The sequence below is a fragment of the Prionailurus viverrinus genome, chromosome B3 (genome assembly GCF_022837055.1).
Source record: "Prionailurus viverrinus isolate Anna chromosome B3, UM_Priviv_1.0, whole genome shotgun sequence".
In the NCBI taxonomy this organism is placed as follows: Eukaryota; Metazoa; Chordata; class Mammalia; order Carnivora; family Felidae; genus Prionailurus; species Prionailurus viverrinus.
Window position 1 is genome coordinate 102,713,769 of NC_062566.1, and position 18,497 is coordinate 102,732,265.

General features: G+C 40.4%; 1 protein-coding gene across 3 annotated transcripts in view; it reads left to right on the top strand.

Moving 5' to 3' along the window:
* The first annotated feature begins 1,581 nt into the window (after window positions 1–1,581).
* Window positions 1,582–18,497, top strand: part of PPM1A (protein phosphatase, Mg2+/Mn2+ dependent 1A) — a 49,829-nt gene continuing 32,913 nt past the window's right edge. Inside the window, exons 1-2 of one of the 3 annotated variants that reach the window (XM_047862916.1) lie at window positions 1,827–1,895; window positions 3,391–3,480. In XM_047862916.1, the coding sequence (XP_047718872.1) occupies window positions 1,832–1,895; window positions 3,391–3,480 (154 nt within the window). In that variant the 5' untranslated portion in view covers window positions 1,827–1,831. Of the gene's footprint in view, window positions 1,896–3,390; window positions 3,481–5,254; window positions 5,388–18,497 lie in introns of those variants that run through there. The other 2 variants (XM_047862915.1, XM_047862917.1) reach the window with 2 other exon arrangements.

Below are 18,497 nucleotides of genomic sequence, written 5' to 3' on the forward strand. Positions count from 1 at the left end.
CTGCCTTTATTACTGGCATGTAAAAGCTAGAGATGATCTGTAGGATGCAGGGGAAAATCTGGGTACCAGCCGTTACTTCTGGTGCCCCTGTATTGCTGCTACTGGACACTTCATTTTCTCCTCTGGAAAGGATGAGAACAACAGTCCTTGCCCTGCCTATCCACAAGGGATGTTGTGAGCATTAAACTGGTTGGTCTAAGTGAGAGTGCTTTGAAGACTGCAGAGCCAGATACAGAAAAAAGTCTTTATTATGATTATCATTTCATCACTGGTGTTCAACCAGGCCACCACCAGTAAGGATACAAAATGGAGTGGGGGGGGGGGCACCTTGGTGGCTCAGATGGTTAAGCATCTGACTCTTAATTTTGGCTTAGGTCATGATCTCATGGTTTGTGAGTTCAAACCCCCACATCAGCCTCTGTGCTGACAGTGTAGAGATCCTGCTCGGGATTCTCTCTGCTCGCATGTGTGTTCTCTCAAAAATAAACATGAAAAAAAAAAAAAGGATGCAAAATGTGTTGCCGCTTTCAAAGATATGGTTTGAGATCTTCTGTAATGCCTACCATAGACAGTAAACCCAGAAAAACTGTTTCTGAGAAGTCCAAATTTTTGCTAGTCTTCACTTACTGAGAGTAGCTATCTATATTGGGAGAAAAGAGATTCTTTTCACTCATTTCTAGCTGTTGTTGGATTGTCTGAGGGGATCTCTCCCTGGGGTGATAGAATGCTTCTTATTTTTAATTATTGAATAAAGATCTTTTGATTTTGTAATTTTGATTTTTCAAGCTGCTTTCCTTTTGGGGCCACACAAATTCACTAAGTTATTTTGTATGGATCATGCCCCTCTGTTGAAGGTGGTTTCTACGTGAATTTGATTAAGTATCCCAAATATCCCAAGTTGAAATTCTAAACTTGATTGCCTTTATAAAAAATGTATACCTTATGCTTGGTGAACTTCTCTTTGGCCTGTAGACAACTTTTCTGCCAGAGTCTTCCCACATCAGGCCCTTTGCCTATGCTGACCCCTCTGCCAAGAAAGCTTTCCCCTGATTCTTTGCAAAGTTAACTCCTCCTCATCCTTTAGCTCAAATGCTACCTTCTTACAAAGGTCTTCTCTGAACACCTGTTTCAAATCATCTCCCCAATCTGTTTTCTTCATAGCACTGATCACAATCTTAATTTCCTTATTTGTTTGCTTTTGTGTCTATATCCCTGATTATAATATCAGATCTTTGAGGGCTAGGACTTTGCCCATTCATATCCTTATCTACTTCCAGCCTAGCGTACCATAGCTATCTATCTGTTGAACAAATGAATTTGTCTCAAAGGATCCACACCAATGTTGTGGAGCTGTGGCCATATACAGTTCTCCTGAGGTGATAGCCTCCTCTAAAGACTCTCCAAGCCTTGGCCTGTGGTGTTCATGGTGGCCTGCACTTCCCTCAAAAGGCCTAGGAGGAGTCACAGTGGCAACACAAGACTGCTGGCTCGAGTCTGCTCCACCCTAATGGAGCTGCCTCAGTGATGTCACACAGGGCAGGATTCTCTAATCCTTCTCATTCTGTGACAGTCCTTTAAAGACCTAAGTGTTTCATGACTTGACATGGTGCAAGGGGAGGAGGACGATGGAGAAAATAGGACCAGGGTGGGGGGCACACCCCCCACCAACAAAATTAGTTTAGGGGCACTATCCACTGATTTGTACTGCTTCAGGAGAAAGTGCGTAGCAGAGGCTGTAATTTGGGCTAAGATAAGAAAAAGTGAGAAGAGAAGAATGGGGAAAAGAAGGGCAAAGGAGATCAAAAAAGAACAGAAGAAAGGGAGAAGAGTGATGAGAAAAGAGAGAAGAGGAAGACATATGAAGAGGATATATGTGAGAAAGAAACGCGGAACAGGTAATGAAGGTGGAGGAGGAAGAGTTGGATCTCATTCTGCTTGACTTTGTGATTCTTGAGTAGTGAGTGACTGACTTCAGTGGGAAAGGAAGGATGGCTGAGGCGAGGGGAATTCTCAGGTGCTTCCTAGAGGGGTCACTTAAAGGGCGACCCTTATTTTGAGAGGCCCAAGCTAGGATGTCTCATGGGTGACTCTCCTGGGTGGATTCACAATAGTAATTTGGGAACAAGTGATTTAACCTTCACTTTAAATTACGATTGTGGAGGGAAAGAAGAGAGAGTGTTATTGTTAACCAGATTGAGCTTCAGACTCCTCACCTCGGCCCCCACCCCCATCCTCACTGCATGCCTCCCAATTACTAGGCTAATCACATACAGTTAAATTCAGGACTTGAAAGCCAATCTTTCAGAAAATCTTCCTCTTTGGTAGTTGTAATGTAAACAGATTTCTGACGCAAAGTAGGATTGTGTTGTACCTATAAAAATTACTAAACAATTATGGGAATATATGCTCACTGATGTTTCACAGAAACTCACTATGAACATCCCAAATATGTGTAGGAGGCCCAAGCAAAGCCTTGTAGTTCAAACGAAAAGAAAACTTTTAACTCTCTTTTTTCAATGTCCTTTCCTCCCTTCTAAATAGTTGGGTTTTGCCCATAGCATATTTAGGAAACATAATATTTAGTATAATAATAAGGAGGGGGATATTATAAGATCGAGCATATTTATTCAGACAATACTAAGATATCTTTGTTCCAAACTTTAAAATGTTAGCTTATAACCCATGAGTTTCCTAGTTCATACCAAAATGTCCCTGCAAGCTGTATCCAGAAATAAGAAATAGTAGGAAGGTACAACTTTATCAGCAGTCTGTGGTACACTGTGCAGCCTTCTTCAAAATCTCTTTATGCTCATATTTTCTATTTTTCTGCCTCTTCTGCTATAATTGACCCAGATTCTCCTCCAAGTGTAGAACAGAGAGAAGAAAGATATGGGAGCCTGAACGAAGGAAGCAGAAAGATAGGAAAGCCCTTCAAGTTCACTGTGGTCCACTACTGCCATTGGCTGTCCGGGCTCTGCCTTATGAATAAGAAAATTTGTTTTCCAAGGGCACTTCAAATGGTGGTTGCCACATGGGCTTTTCAGTTTCAGAATGGTAATGAGTCCACTAGCATGCAAATCATGCTGTTACTTGTCTGAAGTATTAAGGATTTCAATACAGAACAGTTTCAAAGATCTTTGATCTAATTTCCTTTTTTTTTTTTTTTTGGCAAGTGTATGGAGAAGCAATTAGGAAATGTGTCCTCAGATGATACTGGGACCAAATGCATAAGCGAATTTTATTTTCACGTTGTATACCTGGAAAAGATCCATCGTCATCTTACTCTAAGAAATTCAAACACCATAGATATTGGGTAGAGTGACTTTTGGGTTCCTTGAAGAATGGGCCTCCCAGTGACTATTTGGTGATACTGTTTTATCCTGTTGTCAGGTTCCAGGCCTAAACGTGAAAGGAACAGAAACTTCCTCAAAGAAAGTCATGTAGAAAAAACTGGAAATGCCTTTCACAGCTTCAAAAACAGCTAAGTGTTCGTTGAATGACAAAAAGAAAAAATAGATTGCTTTTTGATCTAGGAGGTGTGGGGCAAAGTGGTTTTAGGAGATAGTAAGTAGCAATGTAAAAATTGCTACAGTGAGTTCCTCAGATAAAAACGGATAGGACTCATCACATACTAACCTTTTTATTGGCCAGAACACAATTTGGTTAATATTTTCAGGTGTTCTTTTTAAAGTACCTGCCTCCTACACTGAACTATTTGGTTTTTCTTTGTATACACAAGAGCATCTTTTTAAAACGCGGATCTTGCTTTTAAACTTCTCTTCCAGCAAATGTGGTATAGGTCAAATCCCTGAACAGGTTAAGCCTCTGACAAGAAAGGGAAAGGCACCCCAGCCAATGGGAACTCGTGCTGGTGATGTACTGCTCCCAGTTCTGATTCATTGGCCGCCTAGGGTTTGTCATTCTATCCCGGCGTCTGCAAACAGCGTGGGTCGGTTTTCCGTAGACCAGCTAGCTAAACTGGATTGTGGCCGCCTGCATGTGCAGTTTCAATTAGGTTCAGTTGATCTCTAACTCTTAACAGAAACAGCTGTTACGTTTCTGATTATCCTCCAGATTTTGAAAAATCTTTAGTTCCTTAAACCTCGCTGGAGGTCGTAGGAGGTCCCCTGTGACAGAATCACGTGACTGTCTAACATGTGCAAATAAATACAATGTGGAATCTGATGACCTACAGATGGAAAACCTGCCAGAAACTCAGAGCATGTGCCCCGTGTATCGGTTGCATTCGCGTGTGAATGGGTGGTTGCAGGGTGTTGCTGCCCTTCGGGACTCGAGGTGTGTGGTAGCAGAAGCACCTGCGTGGGGCTCCCAGGGTCACTAGTGAGGGTGGCTTAGAGCCCAGGGGGAGGGGGTCTGGCCGCAGCCTGTATCCAACAGTGCGTTTAAACCACAGCAGCGAGGCGGCAACCAGGCCGCGACTGCGCCGAAAAGAGGTCGGTCCTCGGTGCTCAGAAAACGGCGTCTCTGCAGGGAGTGGGGTATTTAAGACAAGTGGAAGCGCCGGGGCGGGAGGAGCCGACGCCCTAAGGGGGAGCTCCCGAGTCCCTGCTGGACAGACTGTCGGGCTTGGAGAAGCTCTCGACGGCCGGGGCGCCTTACACTCACACACTCTGTCCAGCCCCCAACACCAGGGGCATAACGACCCCAGTGCCGGTTCTGATCCGGCATTCGGATGCTCCGTTCGGCCTTCGCCTGGGGCCCTGGCCGCGAGGGGGCTGCGGCGAGAGAAGCAGGGTAGGGCAGTGATGTCATCTGCGGCCGCCCCTCCCCCGCCTGCCGGCCCTCGCCGCAGTTCCTGCCCAACGACATCCGGGTCTCTCCAGCTGCTCCGCCGCGCCGCAGCTGTAGCGGCCGCTGAGCCGCCGGGGCGGGGCTGACAGAGGAGTCGGGGAGGGGCCGCACGGCGCCGTCGTGAGCGCGCCTGCGCGGGGACGCGCTCGAGGCGGCGGTGGCGCCGGCGCTAGGGACGGGAGCGCGCGCGGGAGCGAGGGAGCAGTGGTCTCGGCGCCGGCCCGGCCCGCAGCTTCGGGTGCTCGGGCGGCTGCAGCGCCAGAACGGGTGGTTGGGGAGGGGGGGTGGGGGGGCGCAAGGCAGGTGGGGCGCGAAAGCGATGAATCTTTGGCTCTTCCTCCTCCTCCTCCGGGACCCGCTCTCCGCCTCCCGCTCCAACGCCCGGATGATCTGAGTCGCGAGGGCGCCGAGAGCCGGGGGCCCGGACGCAGCCCGGCTCCTCCCCTCCTCCGCCCCCTCCCCGGCCTGACCTGGCCGGCGGCCGCCGCGGTGACCCCCTTCCAGCCCCCTCCCCGGCCGCCGTCGCCGCCGCTGCCTTGGCCGACCAGGGACCTGCCCGCCCGCGGCTGCTCCGGGTAAGCGCGACGCTTGGGCCGAGGGCGGGCGGGCGGACGGCGCGGGCCTGCGCGGCGGCGGTGGCGGCCAGGCCTGGGCCTGGGGCCTGTAAACAAGCCGGGCGTCTGCCCGGGCGCTCCCGGGAGGAGACACGACAACTCCACCCCCTGGCCCGGCCTCCTTCCCGAAGCCGGGCGGCGGGCGGCGAGGGGTTAACGCTCCGCGAGGGCGGTGGCGGCAGGGAGGCGGGGGCGGAGTGTTGGTGGCGGCGGCTTGGGGAGGGGGCGCGACCCTCCCGCCGCCGAGGCCGGGCGGGTGTTCGTGGCCGCGACGCGGGCGAGGGCCGCAGGCCATCCTGGCTCGAGAGCGGCGGGCGGAACTTTTTTCCGGGGCGAGGAGTGGGGCGTCGCGGCGCCCGCCCCCTCCCCCCTCCCCCCGCCCCTGCCCGCCGGGCCGCCCAGGGCTCCAACCCCTGGGAGGGAGGCCGGGAGAAAGAAGGGGGTTGGCTTCCTCTGGACCGGACTTAGCCTCGAGGCACCAAATTCTGGACGGTTTGCTTCAGGTTTATAGGGGGGCTGAGCTGAGAGTGAGGCTCTTTCTGAACTCCAGTCTGTGATGCCTCCAGTTCATTCATTATTAAGGCATCGAACAAATGCATTGGAGTAAATCACACTGATTTCTTCTCGTATTTTTAACTGTGTAAATTGGTAAAAGTTCTTAACGTCAGAGTTTGATGGTTGAGGTATGGTTCTGTTCTGCCTGTAGATTTTAAATATTTTCTTGAAAGACAGCTGGCTGTGGAGAGCCTTTTAGCACCGCAGTTTAGATACGTTTTGAACATTTCATCACCCACCTGAGGTCTTTTTCCTTCTCTCTTCTCAAGCACCGCATGGGACTTACAAATCCACAAAGGTCGTTCTTAAGTTGTCCAAAGAAATCTGCGCCGCCCCTACCCTCCCCACTGAATTTTCTGCTAATTGGAATAATGAGCCGAATGAATTGTAAGAAGTGATTGGAAGAGTAATGGGAGGTGTAAAAATCAGTGGGATATAGGTATTAGACATTCGAAATTAAAAAAATGGTTCTGAGGAAAAAGGCTTAATCTTTTCAAACTCGCACGATGGGATTTTAAACCCAACCACTTTTTTTTTTTTTTTTTTTTTTTTAAGATGCAAAGAGCTCTGAAGAGTCAGAGGATTTATTTATTTAAACTGTACTCTGCTGAGCTTTCTGAGTTCCAGAGCTCACAGGAGTCCAACTGGGCTTACTCCCCAATTCCTCTCTAATTGGAACAACTTCACTTTTACAGCTTTTATCTTTTTAACATATTGGGCCTTTTACAAATACTGCATTTCTGTAACTCTTTACAGAGTAGAAAACTGATTAGAGAGATGGTGACCCACCCCACTGCCTATTTTCTAATCCTAGATGTTACCTTTGATTTAATGTTTCTTTGGTCAAAAAATTGAAGCCCAAAGTCACATCCCTGGCCTCGTGTTGTAGTTCTGTTCTTATGTATAACTCACATATATCTGAATAAACATTCAGTCATGTAGGGATGATTACTTTTAAGTTGCAAGTTGCAGCCATTAATGAGAACTTCACATGGAAGTTGCTTAAGACATTTTTGATTTGATATCCTCAAACATTTTTGACCTCAGTGAAGTAATTTTATTATGGGAGGGGTATATTAAGAAGACCAGTAAGGTTTGGCTAGCTATCTCAGGTTATATTTGAGAAATAACTGTGTTAAATGCTGGCGTCATCAAAATTTCTTTTTTGGTGGAAATTTACATAAATTTGTTTTCACATTCTTTTAAAACACAGGTTGTATTTTTTTATATTTTAGATTGAAGGGCTGAAGTGATGATCATAATTACAATATAACCTGTTGAAGGGACACTGCGCTGGGAGATAAGAAATGTTTAGTCATGGCTGTGCTCCAAAATATCTGTGTCCATGGACAAATCCTTTAACCTTTTAAGTCTCAGCTTTTGCATATTGGTAAAGCTAAAGTGGTATACTCTATTGTCAAATGCATGCCCAGTTAAATTTTTTTATTCTGTTAACATTGTCTATTCAGTATGCCTTGACCATACCAGGCATTTAGATGTTTCAGTGTTCTAAAGATGTGTGTTACTTAGAAATAAGTGTCTTAATTAAAAGAATTTTAAATTTGTGATTCTTCTTTAGGGAAGATAGTCCTGTAGGTAGGCTTTATTGATTTTTCTGTTGGGATTGGGAAGTCTAGAAAAACTCTTAGGAGAAAGAGGAAGGAAGAACTCTTAGGTCGGAGACAGAGGGTGGTTGAGACTATAGGCTTGAACAAGCACAGGACCCTGGGTAGTTTGATGTGAAGGGCGTTATAAGAACACATTATATCTTTCTGTGAGTTCAGGCTGGGTCTTGCTATCTTGACTTGTTAATAAACCTTTGTGTGAAAATTTGTTTCCTAATACCTAACTTTTTTCCAAAGGAATCTATAGCAACGTCATGTTGTCACATTGTAAACATTGCTAAACAGTTACCAAAAACTTACAGTCTTTGAATTTGTTCACATTATGCCTAGACTGTATAATGGCCAACAGAATGTGTAGCTGATTCTGGTTTAACTATGAATGTTTATTTAATAATTTAAAGACTGACATGTCCACAGAGAGCTTATTATCCTTGAAGTGCTCACGCATGAGAGCTGGATTAATTTCTTAAGGTGTAAGTCTATGATCATGTAGAAATAATTAATTATAGGGTGATATTTTGATGATCCCCCTCCTCCTCCTTCCCCCCCCCCCAAGTGATTATCGAACTCTTGCCTGAGCATCTGCCTCTGAGTGGTACTGATTACTTTCCGTCCTTAGATCAGAGAAGTGAGGCAGCCATGTAAGAAAATTGGCTCAAGTGGAGTCCTATAAGAGTTAAGCAAGAAGATAAAACAAGGTGTGGCCCTGTGAAATATGTGGACGATGGGTGAAGGGAAGGTGTGAGGCAACTGGGCAAAAGTTTGTTTCTTCTTGTACCTTGGGTAGTAATTTTATGCCAGAATGTGTTCTTACATTTCAAATAATGTTGGTGGCAAAATTTTTAAAATTCAGTTGCTTCATCTATTATTGCATTATTAACCAAGAAATTCAATGAATTTCTGTCTGGGATGACGAACTGCCCTAATATGAAAGGAGCTTGGGTTAAGTGATATCAAAATCAAAAGGTTGATTATATTCTTCTTTTGCTCTTTCTAATGTGCTTCATATTACATGAGTAAAGATTTTGTATTTGATTGAGTCTCCAGAATATATTGCTTGATGATTTTGACGTTTGCAAGTCCTAGCTATCTATATTCTACCTAGATAATCTCTTTACCTAGCTTTTCTTTTGCTGAGGCAGGTAGGAGGAGCTGGAGAAAGTAAAGGTTTAAGAGAGGTGAGCTTCTGTGTACCTTTATCTAAAATCTAATAGACTTTAGAATTTTTTAAAGAGACTGAGGGAAAAGTACTAGATGTTAATGTGTATTAATAAAGTAGACTATTGATACATGTGTTTATAAAAATAAGAGATGTTTTAAACATTCCTTGAATGTGTGATGAAGAAGGGAGCTTGAGCTTTTATAATTCTTAATATGTTTATTTGGAATCCATTGACTGAGTTTATGTAGGATCTGGATTGAAAGTCATTAGAGTTTTTGTCACTGGTATGATTTAAATTAAAATCCTATGAGACCAAAATACTTCTAGATAAAGTGAATAATAAAAGCCATAGTTTATTATTTGTCAAGCTTTAATTTTCACCACAACCCTCTAACATATATGATGTTATCTCTGTTTTACAAATGAAGAAATACAGACTCAGAATCTAAGTAACATGCCAGAATCAGAACTATGTAGATATAAAAGTATTTTCAAAATCTTCCTAAGTGAATTTGTCCCAATTAAATGAGCCTTCTTGTTCCTAGGAATCAAAAATTGAAAAGCTGAATGTTAACACTATGATTCAGATTAAGTCATCCATTACAAGAGTGTCTTCTGAAAACATTCAGAAGTTAAATTCATTTTGTCATTCCCCAAGTTTCAGAAGTCAACAGAGCTAGACAGTTTTATGTCTTCACCTATCATTGTTCAGATTGAGGAATGGAATCAATATTCTCAAATGGTTGGTATCCTTAATGAAGGATTAAGGGAAATGTTTCTATGTACATACAGTCAATACAACAACATTAAAGGCTTTAGAGGGGAGAAGGTGGTAGAATTTCCTAGTGGGGTTATTTGGAGCAAGCCACTTGATTTCTCTAAGTCTTAGTTTTCTTTATTTGTCATATGGAAAAGTCTTTCTCATAAGATATTCTTGAAGATTAAGTGAGATGATTGTGTAAAATACTTGACTTCTTCTACCATGAAGAAAGTACTAGATAAATAGTAGCTGCTATTGAGTTTGTGAAATCTTGAGATACAGGAATAGAGACTTACTGAGTCTTTGAGCACAGTTTTAGCAGTGAACCTGAAAGCCATACTATAAGAGATTGAGTAGAGACTTTAGAAGAAGTTGTAAAGATTGTAGGCATATAGAACTTATATATATCTATAAAAGTGAAAAAGTTAAGAGGTAATGGAAGAGAGTATGATTAGATCTATTTGATTATATGAAGCTGGGGAGGTCATGGGTTTGGAGTTGGTTAGGTGGGAATAGACAGTTAAACAGAGGATAAAGAATAAGAGTAATAAAGCAACCGTGAATGTTTAGACTAGAGTGATCAGTAAGTGAGGAAAGACAAGGGTTGCTATTTTGAAGAGGAGTTACAGTCTATGATTAGAAATGGGCAAGAAGATACTGCTACAGGAAAAAAATGTGAGAGAGTGAGAAAACTAAATTATTCTAATTAACCAGTTCTTGTAAAAAAAAAAAAAATAGGGAGTCTTTACATAAATATATTAAGGTTTTCAGGTGGCTCCTGTGTCCTTTAAGGTTGAAAAATTGTATTGAAATACTACAGGTCTTGTCACTTCATACCAGACCATGGTTTCAGCACTCCAGCTGGTCTTTCCCACTTTCATCTTGTGCTGCATCTCCCTCCCCCATTCTATAAACCATTACAAACCCCGTCCTAATAAACTATTTGCACCATATTATTTCTTTGCTCAGCATACTCAGTGATTCCCTTTTCCTCCAGAATAAAGTTTAGAAATCTTTGTTGGGCTTTTGACACTTTCCATGACTGAACCTCAGGACTGCTCTATTTCAGCCGAACTGGTACGCTTTCCATCTCTAGAACACACCCTGTACTTTTCTCTCAGTGGATTGTCTGTCACTCATGCTAAGTGGTAGCTTGGAATTCTTGCCCTTCCTTTTCCAGCTTTTGCTTTCCTCTGTATCAAAGCTCTTTTCTAGTATTTCCTCTCCCACAAAGCCTTCTCTGATCACAATGTTTCATCTCTCATTTCTCTGTACTTCTATAGTAGTATCTATTGTATTATTTGTGTGGCTTTAATAGTATACTGCTAGGTGTCTGTGTTGTAATTATAATTGTTCAATTTAATTACAAATTCTGACGGGGAAAATACAATAGCTTTTTATTATCCCTGAAGCCTACCACAGGACCTTGTGGATAGTAGATACTCAGATATTTTGTAAATATTAGGCACAATCTACCTGAGAGTGGGAGTGATTGCTTTGGAGGTGGTGGAAAAAGTTAAGAGCTTTCAAGTAGTGGACATTGCTGCTTTTCTTCCTGTGTATTATTTTCGTTGAACCTGGATATTTAAGTGTGAAGATCATACAAATCAGAAATGTGGGAGAGTTCTTCCTTTGGTGTAGAAAATTAGGTTGATTGATTCTAGACCTAATGGTTTCATTTTAATTTCCAGTTAAGAGTTAATAGGACATTCATAATCTTGCATCTCTTTCCAGAGTTATATTTGCAGATATTATGACTTAGGCAACCTTTTAACCGGAGTGGTGGAATCACAGTAATTAGATGATGTATTAGTTAAAGATGGGAGATAACTCAACTGATTTAATTTTAACCAAAATAAATGTCTAACATTATGAATAGTCTGTTCATATGAACCTTAAAGCTAAACTTTAAACCATATCAAACTGTTAAACTATTTCCAGTATTTGAAAAATGCATAGTAAAATTTCCTTTTTAATTTTAAAATGAATAATTTTATATAGACAGTCTGTGGCTGCTTAGACTCCTTTATTGAGGTATGATACTAATGAGACCAGAATCATAAATTTGATTCTTTGTGTGCCTTTTAAGTTTTTCTAGCTTTAACATTAGCTACTAACACTGATAGCTAATATTATTGAGCAGTATGCCAGGCATTATCATAGAAAATTTTTAATTACTATCTCATTAAATCTTCATATTTCTGTATATGAGGTAGATATTACTGTTAGTTGTATCTTAACAGATGAGGAAATTGAGACAGGTTAAGTTACTTGTTCAGTTTCACAGCTAGTAACAGAAGCTAAACACATGTCCTTGGACTTCTCATAGTTGTTATATATATGCAGTTTTATTGCTTCTGCTAAAAGAAATTGTTGGCAGTTGTGATGGTTTAGAAAATCTTTGATTATACTGCGGTGCCTGAGCGGCTCAGTCGGTTAAGCACCCAGTTCTTTAAAAAAAAATTTTTCTTTTGATGTTCATTTATTTTTGAGAGAGTGACAGCGTTGCGGGGGGAGGGGGGGAGGAGAGGCAGAGAGAGGGAAAAACAGAACTTGAAACAGGCTCCTGGCTCCAGGCTCCAGGCTGTCAGCACACAGCCCGACGTGGGGCTTGAACTCACAAGCTGTGAGATCATGACCTGAGCTGAAGTCAGATGCTTACTTAACCAACTGAGCCACCTACGTGACCTGATTAAGCATCCACCTCTTGATTTCAGCTCAGGTCATGATCTCACAGTTCGTGGGATCGAGCCCCACATCGGGCTCTGCACTAACAGTGCTGAGCCTGCTTGGGATTCTCTCTTCCCTTCTCTATCTGCTCTTCCCCTGCTCATGCACGCGCTCTCTCTTTTTCTCTCTAAATAAATAGATACAAAGAAAATCTTTGATTTTGAAGCTTATAACTACATTTCCATCATACTCAATGAGTGAATCTTGTGATTGAGCTGGGTCTGAGGTAGACGTGTACACTAAATTTGAAAAGTATAGTGTCATATGTCACATCATGTCAGCTCTCTTTAGAGCTTTTTACCAAGTACTGGGGCCACTGGCTGGCTCACGTCCATGGAGTATGTGACCTTTGATGTCTGGATTGTGAGTTTGAGCCCCACTGTTGGATGTGGAGATTACTTAAAAATAAAATCTTTTTTTTAAAAAGGAGCTTTTTACCAAGAACTATTAAATTTTGTTACATAAAAAGAATATAAGATAAAGGCATAATATAACTGGTACCATAAGCCACATGCAGTTTTACCTTACTTATGTTCACTACTTTGCAACCCACTGACATGATTTCATCATTCCTTTATTCAAATGAAATTCTTAGTGAATTTAAGAAGAATTCTTAGTGAATTTAAGAATATAGCATAAGCTACCTAATTGGGCTTACAGTAAAAGTTATACTATAAATGGAATATTTCCTTATTAAGATTTTTTAAAAATAAATCTTTAAAAGCAAGGACCAGGTTTCATTTGTTTTAAGTAGGTGTTCAATATTGGATTGTTTAATCCTTGTAGTCTCCTTGCTTACTTTCTGATGAACACATGACAAAGAAAATTGATTGTGAGCCAGAAATATAGCAAACTATGAGAGCATAGGTCACGTACAATCCATTTTAAATTTAGGCTCGTTCTTTTTATTCAAATCTGTGTTATGACTATCTCAGGCAGGGATGTAGATAGATAAATGGGTTTTTTGTGTGTTTTGAGTCATGCTATATGTAGCTTAATTATTTCTCTTAATATGTTATTCAAGAACTATTCTGGTGTTTCTAAGAATGTAATTCATTACTGACTGAATAAAGGCCTTGGCTTTTTTTGTTTGTTTTTGTTTTTTAACTATTGCTCCTTTTCTTTAGTGTGAGTGGTAGAAAAGTGCATCTAATTTGACATTATATCTATAGGAGATGCAACTTGCTTACTTACCTTTGTTACCAAATTTCAGAAATGAAAATATTAAGGGTAAACAATGAGTGGCTATATATTGGTTCTTCTTCTCTTGTTTTGCAAACAGGATTGTTTACAAGGTTTACAATTGTTTACAGATTGCTTACCAGGCTTTAGAAAAACATCTTTGCAGTATGCCATTATGCTTTAGAATGTAAATAGATAGTAAATAAAATTTTCACTATTTAAAACAGTAGTTATTATCCCTGCTGAGAGTGTGTAAGCCTGTTTGGGATGTTAGGGGCTGATCTTAGAAATAGCAGATTTTGTTTTGCTGTCAACCCACAACTTAACCCTGTATTAATTACTCCATATCTGTCATCTTCATTTTTCTCTATCTATGTAAATGCTTCCTGATAGTATAAGTAAGTATTTCTACTAGTCAGGGGTCTAGTGTGATCTAGTGTAATGGTTTGCTATAGTCAATAGAATAAGGAGCTCCTTAAGTGCAAATGAGATTAATTCATTTTATACACTAAAACTCCCAGACTAAGTTAAAGATACTTTTGTCTAAAATATATTGAAAGTGGATTTCTTAGCTCTCAGAAATTATTCCTTTGTGTCTAAATTACCTTGTACTTGGGGTGCCTGGGTGGCTCAGTCAGTTAAGCGTCCTACTTCGGCTCAGGTCATGATATCACGGTCCGTGAGTTTGAGCCCCGCGTCGGGCTCTGTGCTGACAGCTCAGAGCCTGGAGCCTGCTTCAGATTCTGTGTCTCCCTCTCTCTCTGACCCTCCCCCATTCATGCTCTGTCTCTCTCTCTGTCTCAAAAATAAACATTAAAAAAATTTTTTTAAATTACCTTATACTTTGCTTCTCATATAGAAAAGACTTTTAAAATTTTACCCATTCATGACTATTGATTGAGCAGATAAATAGCACAGGGAAAGAGACTGTATAGGCTCTAACTTACAGTCAAAACAACATCTTTCTCTTTTGTTTCCTCTGGTATGTCTTCTGTGGCATTTTTCAACAATAAGAGTATGTAACTAATGATGTCAAGAAACTTTTAAAAGTCATTAATGAACACTAATCTGAAAATCAGATTTTTGATTAATAGGCTGCACATTTGTTTTAGGGTCCAATACTTTCTTACTAGAAATCAATTAAATGTCTGTAGAGATTTTAAAAATTAGATTATGCATTTTGTAGAATAACAAGATGGAAATGGTAGGATATAGTTTGTTTGCAGAGGTCATCGTCCGGGAATACCTTTCCTGGGTAGAAAAGAATTCCTAACTCTGTTGACAAGAGAGAAGTCATGATAATGGCTGTCACTCCTTTGTCCTACATATTAAACAAGTGTCTGACTATATGCAAAGTACTATGAACAAAAAAGACATAATCCCTTCCCTCATGGATCTTACAATCTAAAATGAGTGAGAATTCACAGGGTCTTCTGTGCTATGATAAGGGTAGAATACAGGATTCTGTGAGCTTATGACTAATGGTAGATCTATTTCCTGACACAGGGAACTGAGTAGAAGTGGCAGGGCATTGAAAAATTCACTTTAGGTCATGTCATTTGAGGTGTGGCTAATCAAGTATAGGAGGTAGTTGGGTATATATTTTTTTAAGCTCTTAGAAAGATAGAATCTTCACTTAAAAAAAAACAAATGTTTTCTCTTCCCCAACACCCTTTTCCATACACAAAACATCTCATCAAAACTTGTGGACTCAGTGAATGAATCTGTTTTGAAATGTATGGACCAAAGCCTTTCTCTTAGAGGCAAATATTTTTTGGTCCTCTTTTCTGTATTTTGTGTAAAATACTTAGAATTGCTACATATTGTTAAGACAATAAATCTTTTATTGTCTTAAATATTTAGTAAGTTTTATTTCCGCTTTCAGGTTATCAGCAAACATATAAATGCTCAGTCACACGGGGGTTTGTTTATTTTAAGCAAAAGGAAAAAGGATGGATTGGCTAAGGGAGTCAGTTATTTTCTAGGTCAGTCTGAGTCTGAATCCTCAAATATGCAAGGATTAAAAAATAACAGACTGGAAATTGAATCCACTTCTGTAGACAGTTATTCAAAACTGAGAAATTTGAAATAGTTGACAGATGAGGCAAATTGAAATTGTGAATACTATAGAACATTCTTAGAAAACTTTAAATAGCTCCATGTTTTCCACATCTTTTCAATGTTTTGCTCATACTATAGCTGTTAGTGAAAATAGGTCAGTGTCTAATTTTTATAGTCACTAGAAACCTCAAACTAAATTGAGCTTAGATATTTTTCAGGTAATTATGTACTTCTAAAGTTTACTTTTAAAAATTATGCAGTACATACCTTTGTATGTACTTTTAGTACATACCTAGAAGTTTAATAAGACTACCTTATGGAGCATGTAGTTCATATCACAGCACATGTCTAGAAGATATTGACACATTAAAAAATCATGAAATATGGGGCACCTGAATGGCTCACTGGGTTGAGCAACTGACTCTTGATTACAGCTCAGGTCATGATCCCAGGGTCCTGGGATCGAGCCCCACGTTGGATCATGGAGCCTGCTTGGGATTCTTTTTCTCCCCCTGCACCTTGCTCTCCACCCCCCCCCCCCCCATAAATAAATACAAATTTTAAAAATTTAAAAATAAAGTAAATAAATTGTGAGAAAACATGGAGGAAACATCAAAAGCAACAAGCTCTGACTTGCACATACCATGTGAAATTGAGACTGCTGCTCATAGCCTGCACAAAGTAACTATGGTTTGGGTAAGTTGTACATTTTTCTTTAAGTTTATTTATTTATTTTGATAGGGAGAGAGCCATTGAGCACGTGTGTGCATTAGCAAGGGAGGGGCAGAAGGTGAGAGAGAATCCCAAATAGTTTCCCTGCTCAGTGCAGAGCCTGACATGGGGCTAGATCTCGGACCATGAGATCATGACCTGAGCCAAAATCTAGAGTCAGACACTTAACCAACTCAGCCACTCAGGCACCCCCAAGGTAGTTGTATATTTTTACCTAATTCAGCGAAGACTAATTATTTTTGAATAATTTTTGGTCGGAAAAAAATGACCTGTGTCATGGACTTCATGGAAATGCTATTTAGCATGGAAGAGCTGTATTTGACTTATTTTGCTTGGTTTGCTTGGTCACTTTTGGTTTGCTTTTTGAAATTTCATTTTTAAGATTTTAATTTAGGACATTTAAATTTAGGTATTATTTAACTCTGTAACAGTCTTTTTGCATTATAATTCCTTTGGATGAAATTTGGTTTTTTGGAAGAAATATTTAATTCAAGGAGTGAAGTCAATATTTAGTTGAAGCTGTAAGATGAAATATTGGGCAGCTAAGGAAGTTTTCAGATAATCTGTGAAAAAGTTTAATGTAGTATTTTCCATGTTGTCCCATATAATCTATAGTCATCTTTAAAAATCTTTTATTGCAGGAACACCTGCGTTGCTCAGTCAGTTAAGCGCTGGACTCTTGATTTTGGCTCAGGTCAAGATCTCAGGGTTTGTGAGATGAGCCTCACATCCGGTTCTGCCATGACAGCTCAGAGCCTGCTTGAGATTCTCTCTCTCCCCATCTCTTTGTCCCTCCCCCCACTCGTTCTCTCCCCTGCTTTCAAAAATAAATAAACTTGGAAAAAAATAAAAATAATCTTTTTATGCAAAATAAAATACAGATACAGAAAACTGTGTAAAACCATCTTTTTAAATGGCTTTATTGAACAGTCTTTATTGAGATATAACTCACATAGCATAAAATTGACCCACTTAAAGTTTGTATCTCGGTAGTTTTTAGCGTATTTGCAGAATTGTGCAACCATTAACCACAATGTAATTTTAGCACATTTATATCTCCCCCAAAGAAACTTTATACTCATTAGCAGTCACTCCCCATTCTCCTCTCCTCCAGCCCTTGTCAACCACTCATCTACTTTCTTGTCTCTGTAGATTTTTTTTTGATATTTCATATAAATGCAATCTTAGATAACTTTCTGATCAGTTTATAAGCATGTTGTATATCTTATGAGATAACCAGTGATGAATAATGTAGCCTCCTTTTATAGCTTGAATAATGGTGGTTTCCTTGTCCTCTGACCAGGAAAAATTATTCAGTAATTGGAAGACTGTATCCAAATTTAAACCAAGAATCAGGCTCTTCACTAGTATTAAAACTTCAAAGAACATGTTCCATTAGTCCTCATCTCCAGTACTGTGGGTTGCTCAGTAGCCCCTCAGCTTTCCCTGAAGTGTGTGTAGTAGCCATTTCTCTTCTACCTTGTAAACTCAATCTTGATGAGTTCACTGAAATGTTTCCCCTTGCAGCTGACTTGCCTGAACTCTACCTTCTTACTCCCCTAAACCCAAGAATGAGAAACAATTAAAGGCAAGAACAGGAAAATAGAAGAGATTGTGATCAAGGTTGTAAGAACAGGAAGAGAAATGGTATAAAGTTTTTGCAAGGAGACTGAATTTGTAGATACAAGAATAAAACTTGGAGGCTGTGTAGGAGAGAATAAGACCTAGAGGGAAGAAAAGGCAAAGATGTTATAATGTAGTAGAAGAAAGGGATTTTTTTAAGTTCTCAGTTCTGAATGTTGAATTTTAGTCATAATGTCAGTGAGACACAAATGATAATTCCATTTTCTGATGAGATTTAATGCCCTTGATATATTTTCTTTCCAGAACTTTGTATAGGAACTTTGAAGCTTAACTATAGTCATGGTTTTGTTTGTTTATTTGTTTGTTTGTATGTTTTTTGTTTTTTGGGGGTTGTTTGAAGATCTTCAGGTTTGAACCAGTGCAGCATGGGAAACCCTTATTAGCTTGGGATTATTGTTCAGAGATATTCCACAGAAAATTGAATGGCACTGTCCCCTCTAGAATTTCAAATTGGAGGGGCAGAATCACACTAATTGAGAGGTTGCTTCTGCCAAAGAAGATTTGATTTGATAGATCAGAGGCCTTCTGGTTGGATTAGAATTGTCAGTAGGATTTTAAGAGCATTTGCTAAAAGTGCCCCCAAAGAGCCACAGTCCTACATCAAGTTTTAAAGGAGTAAA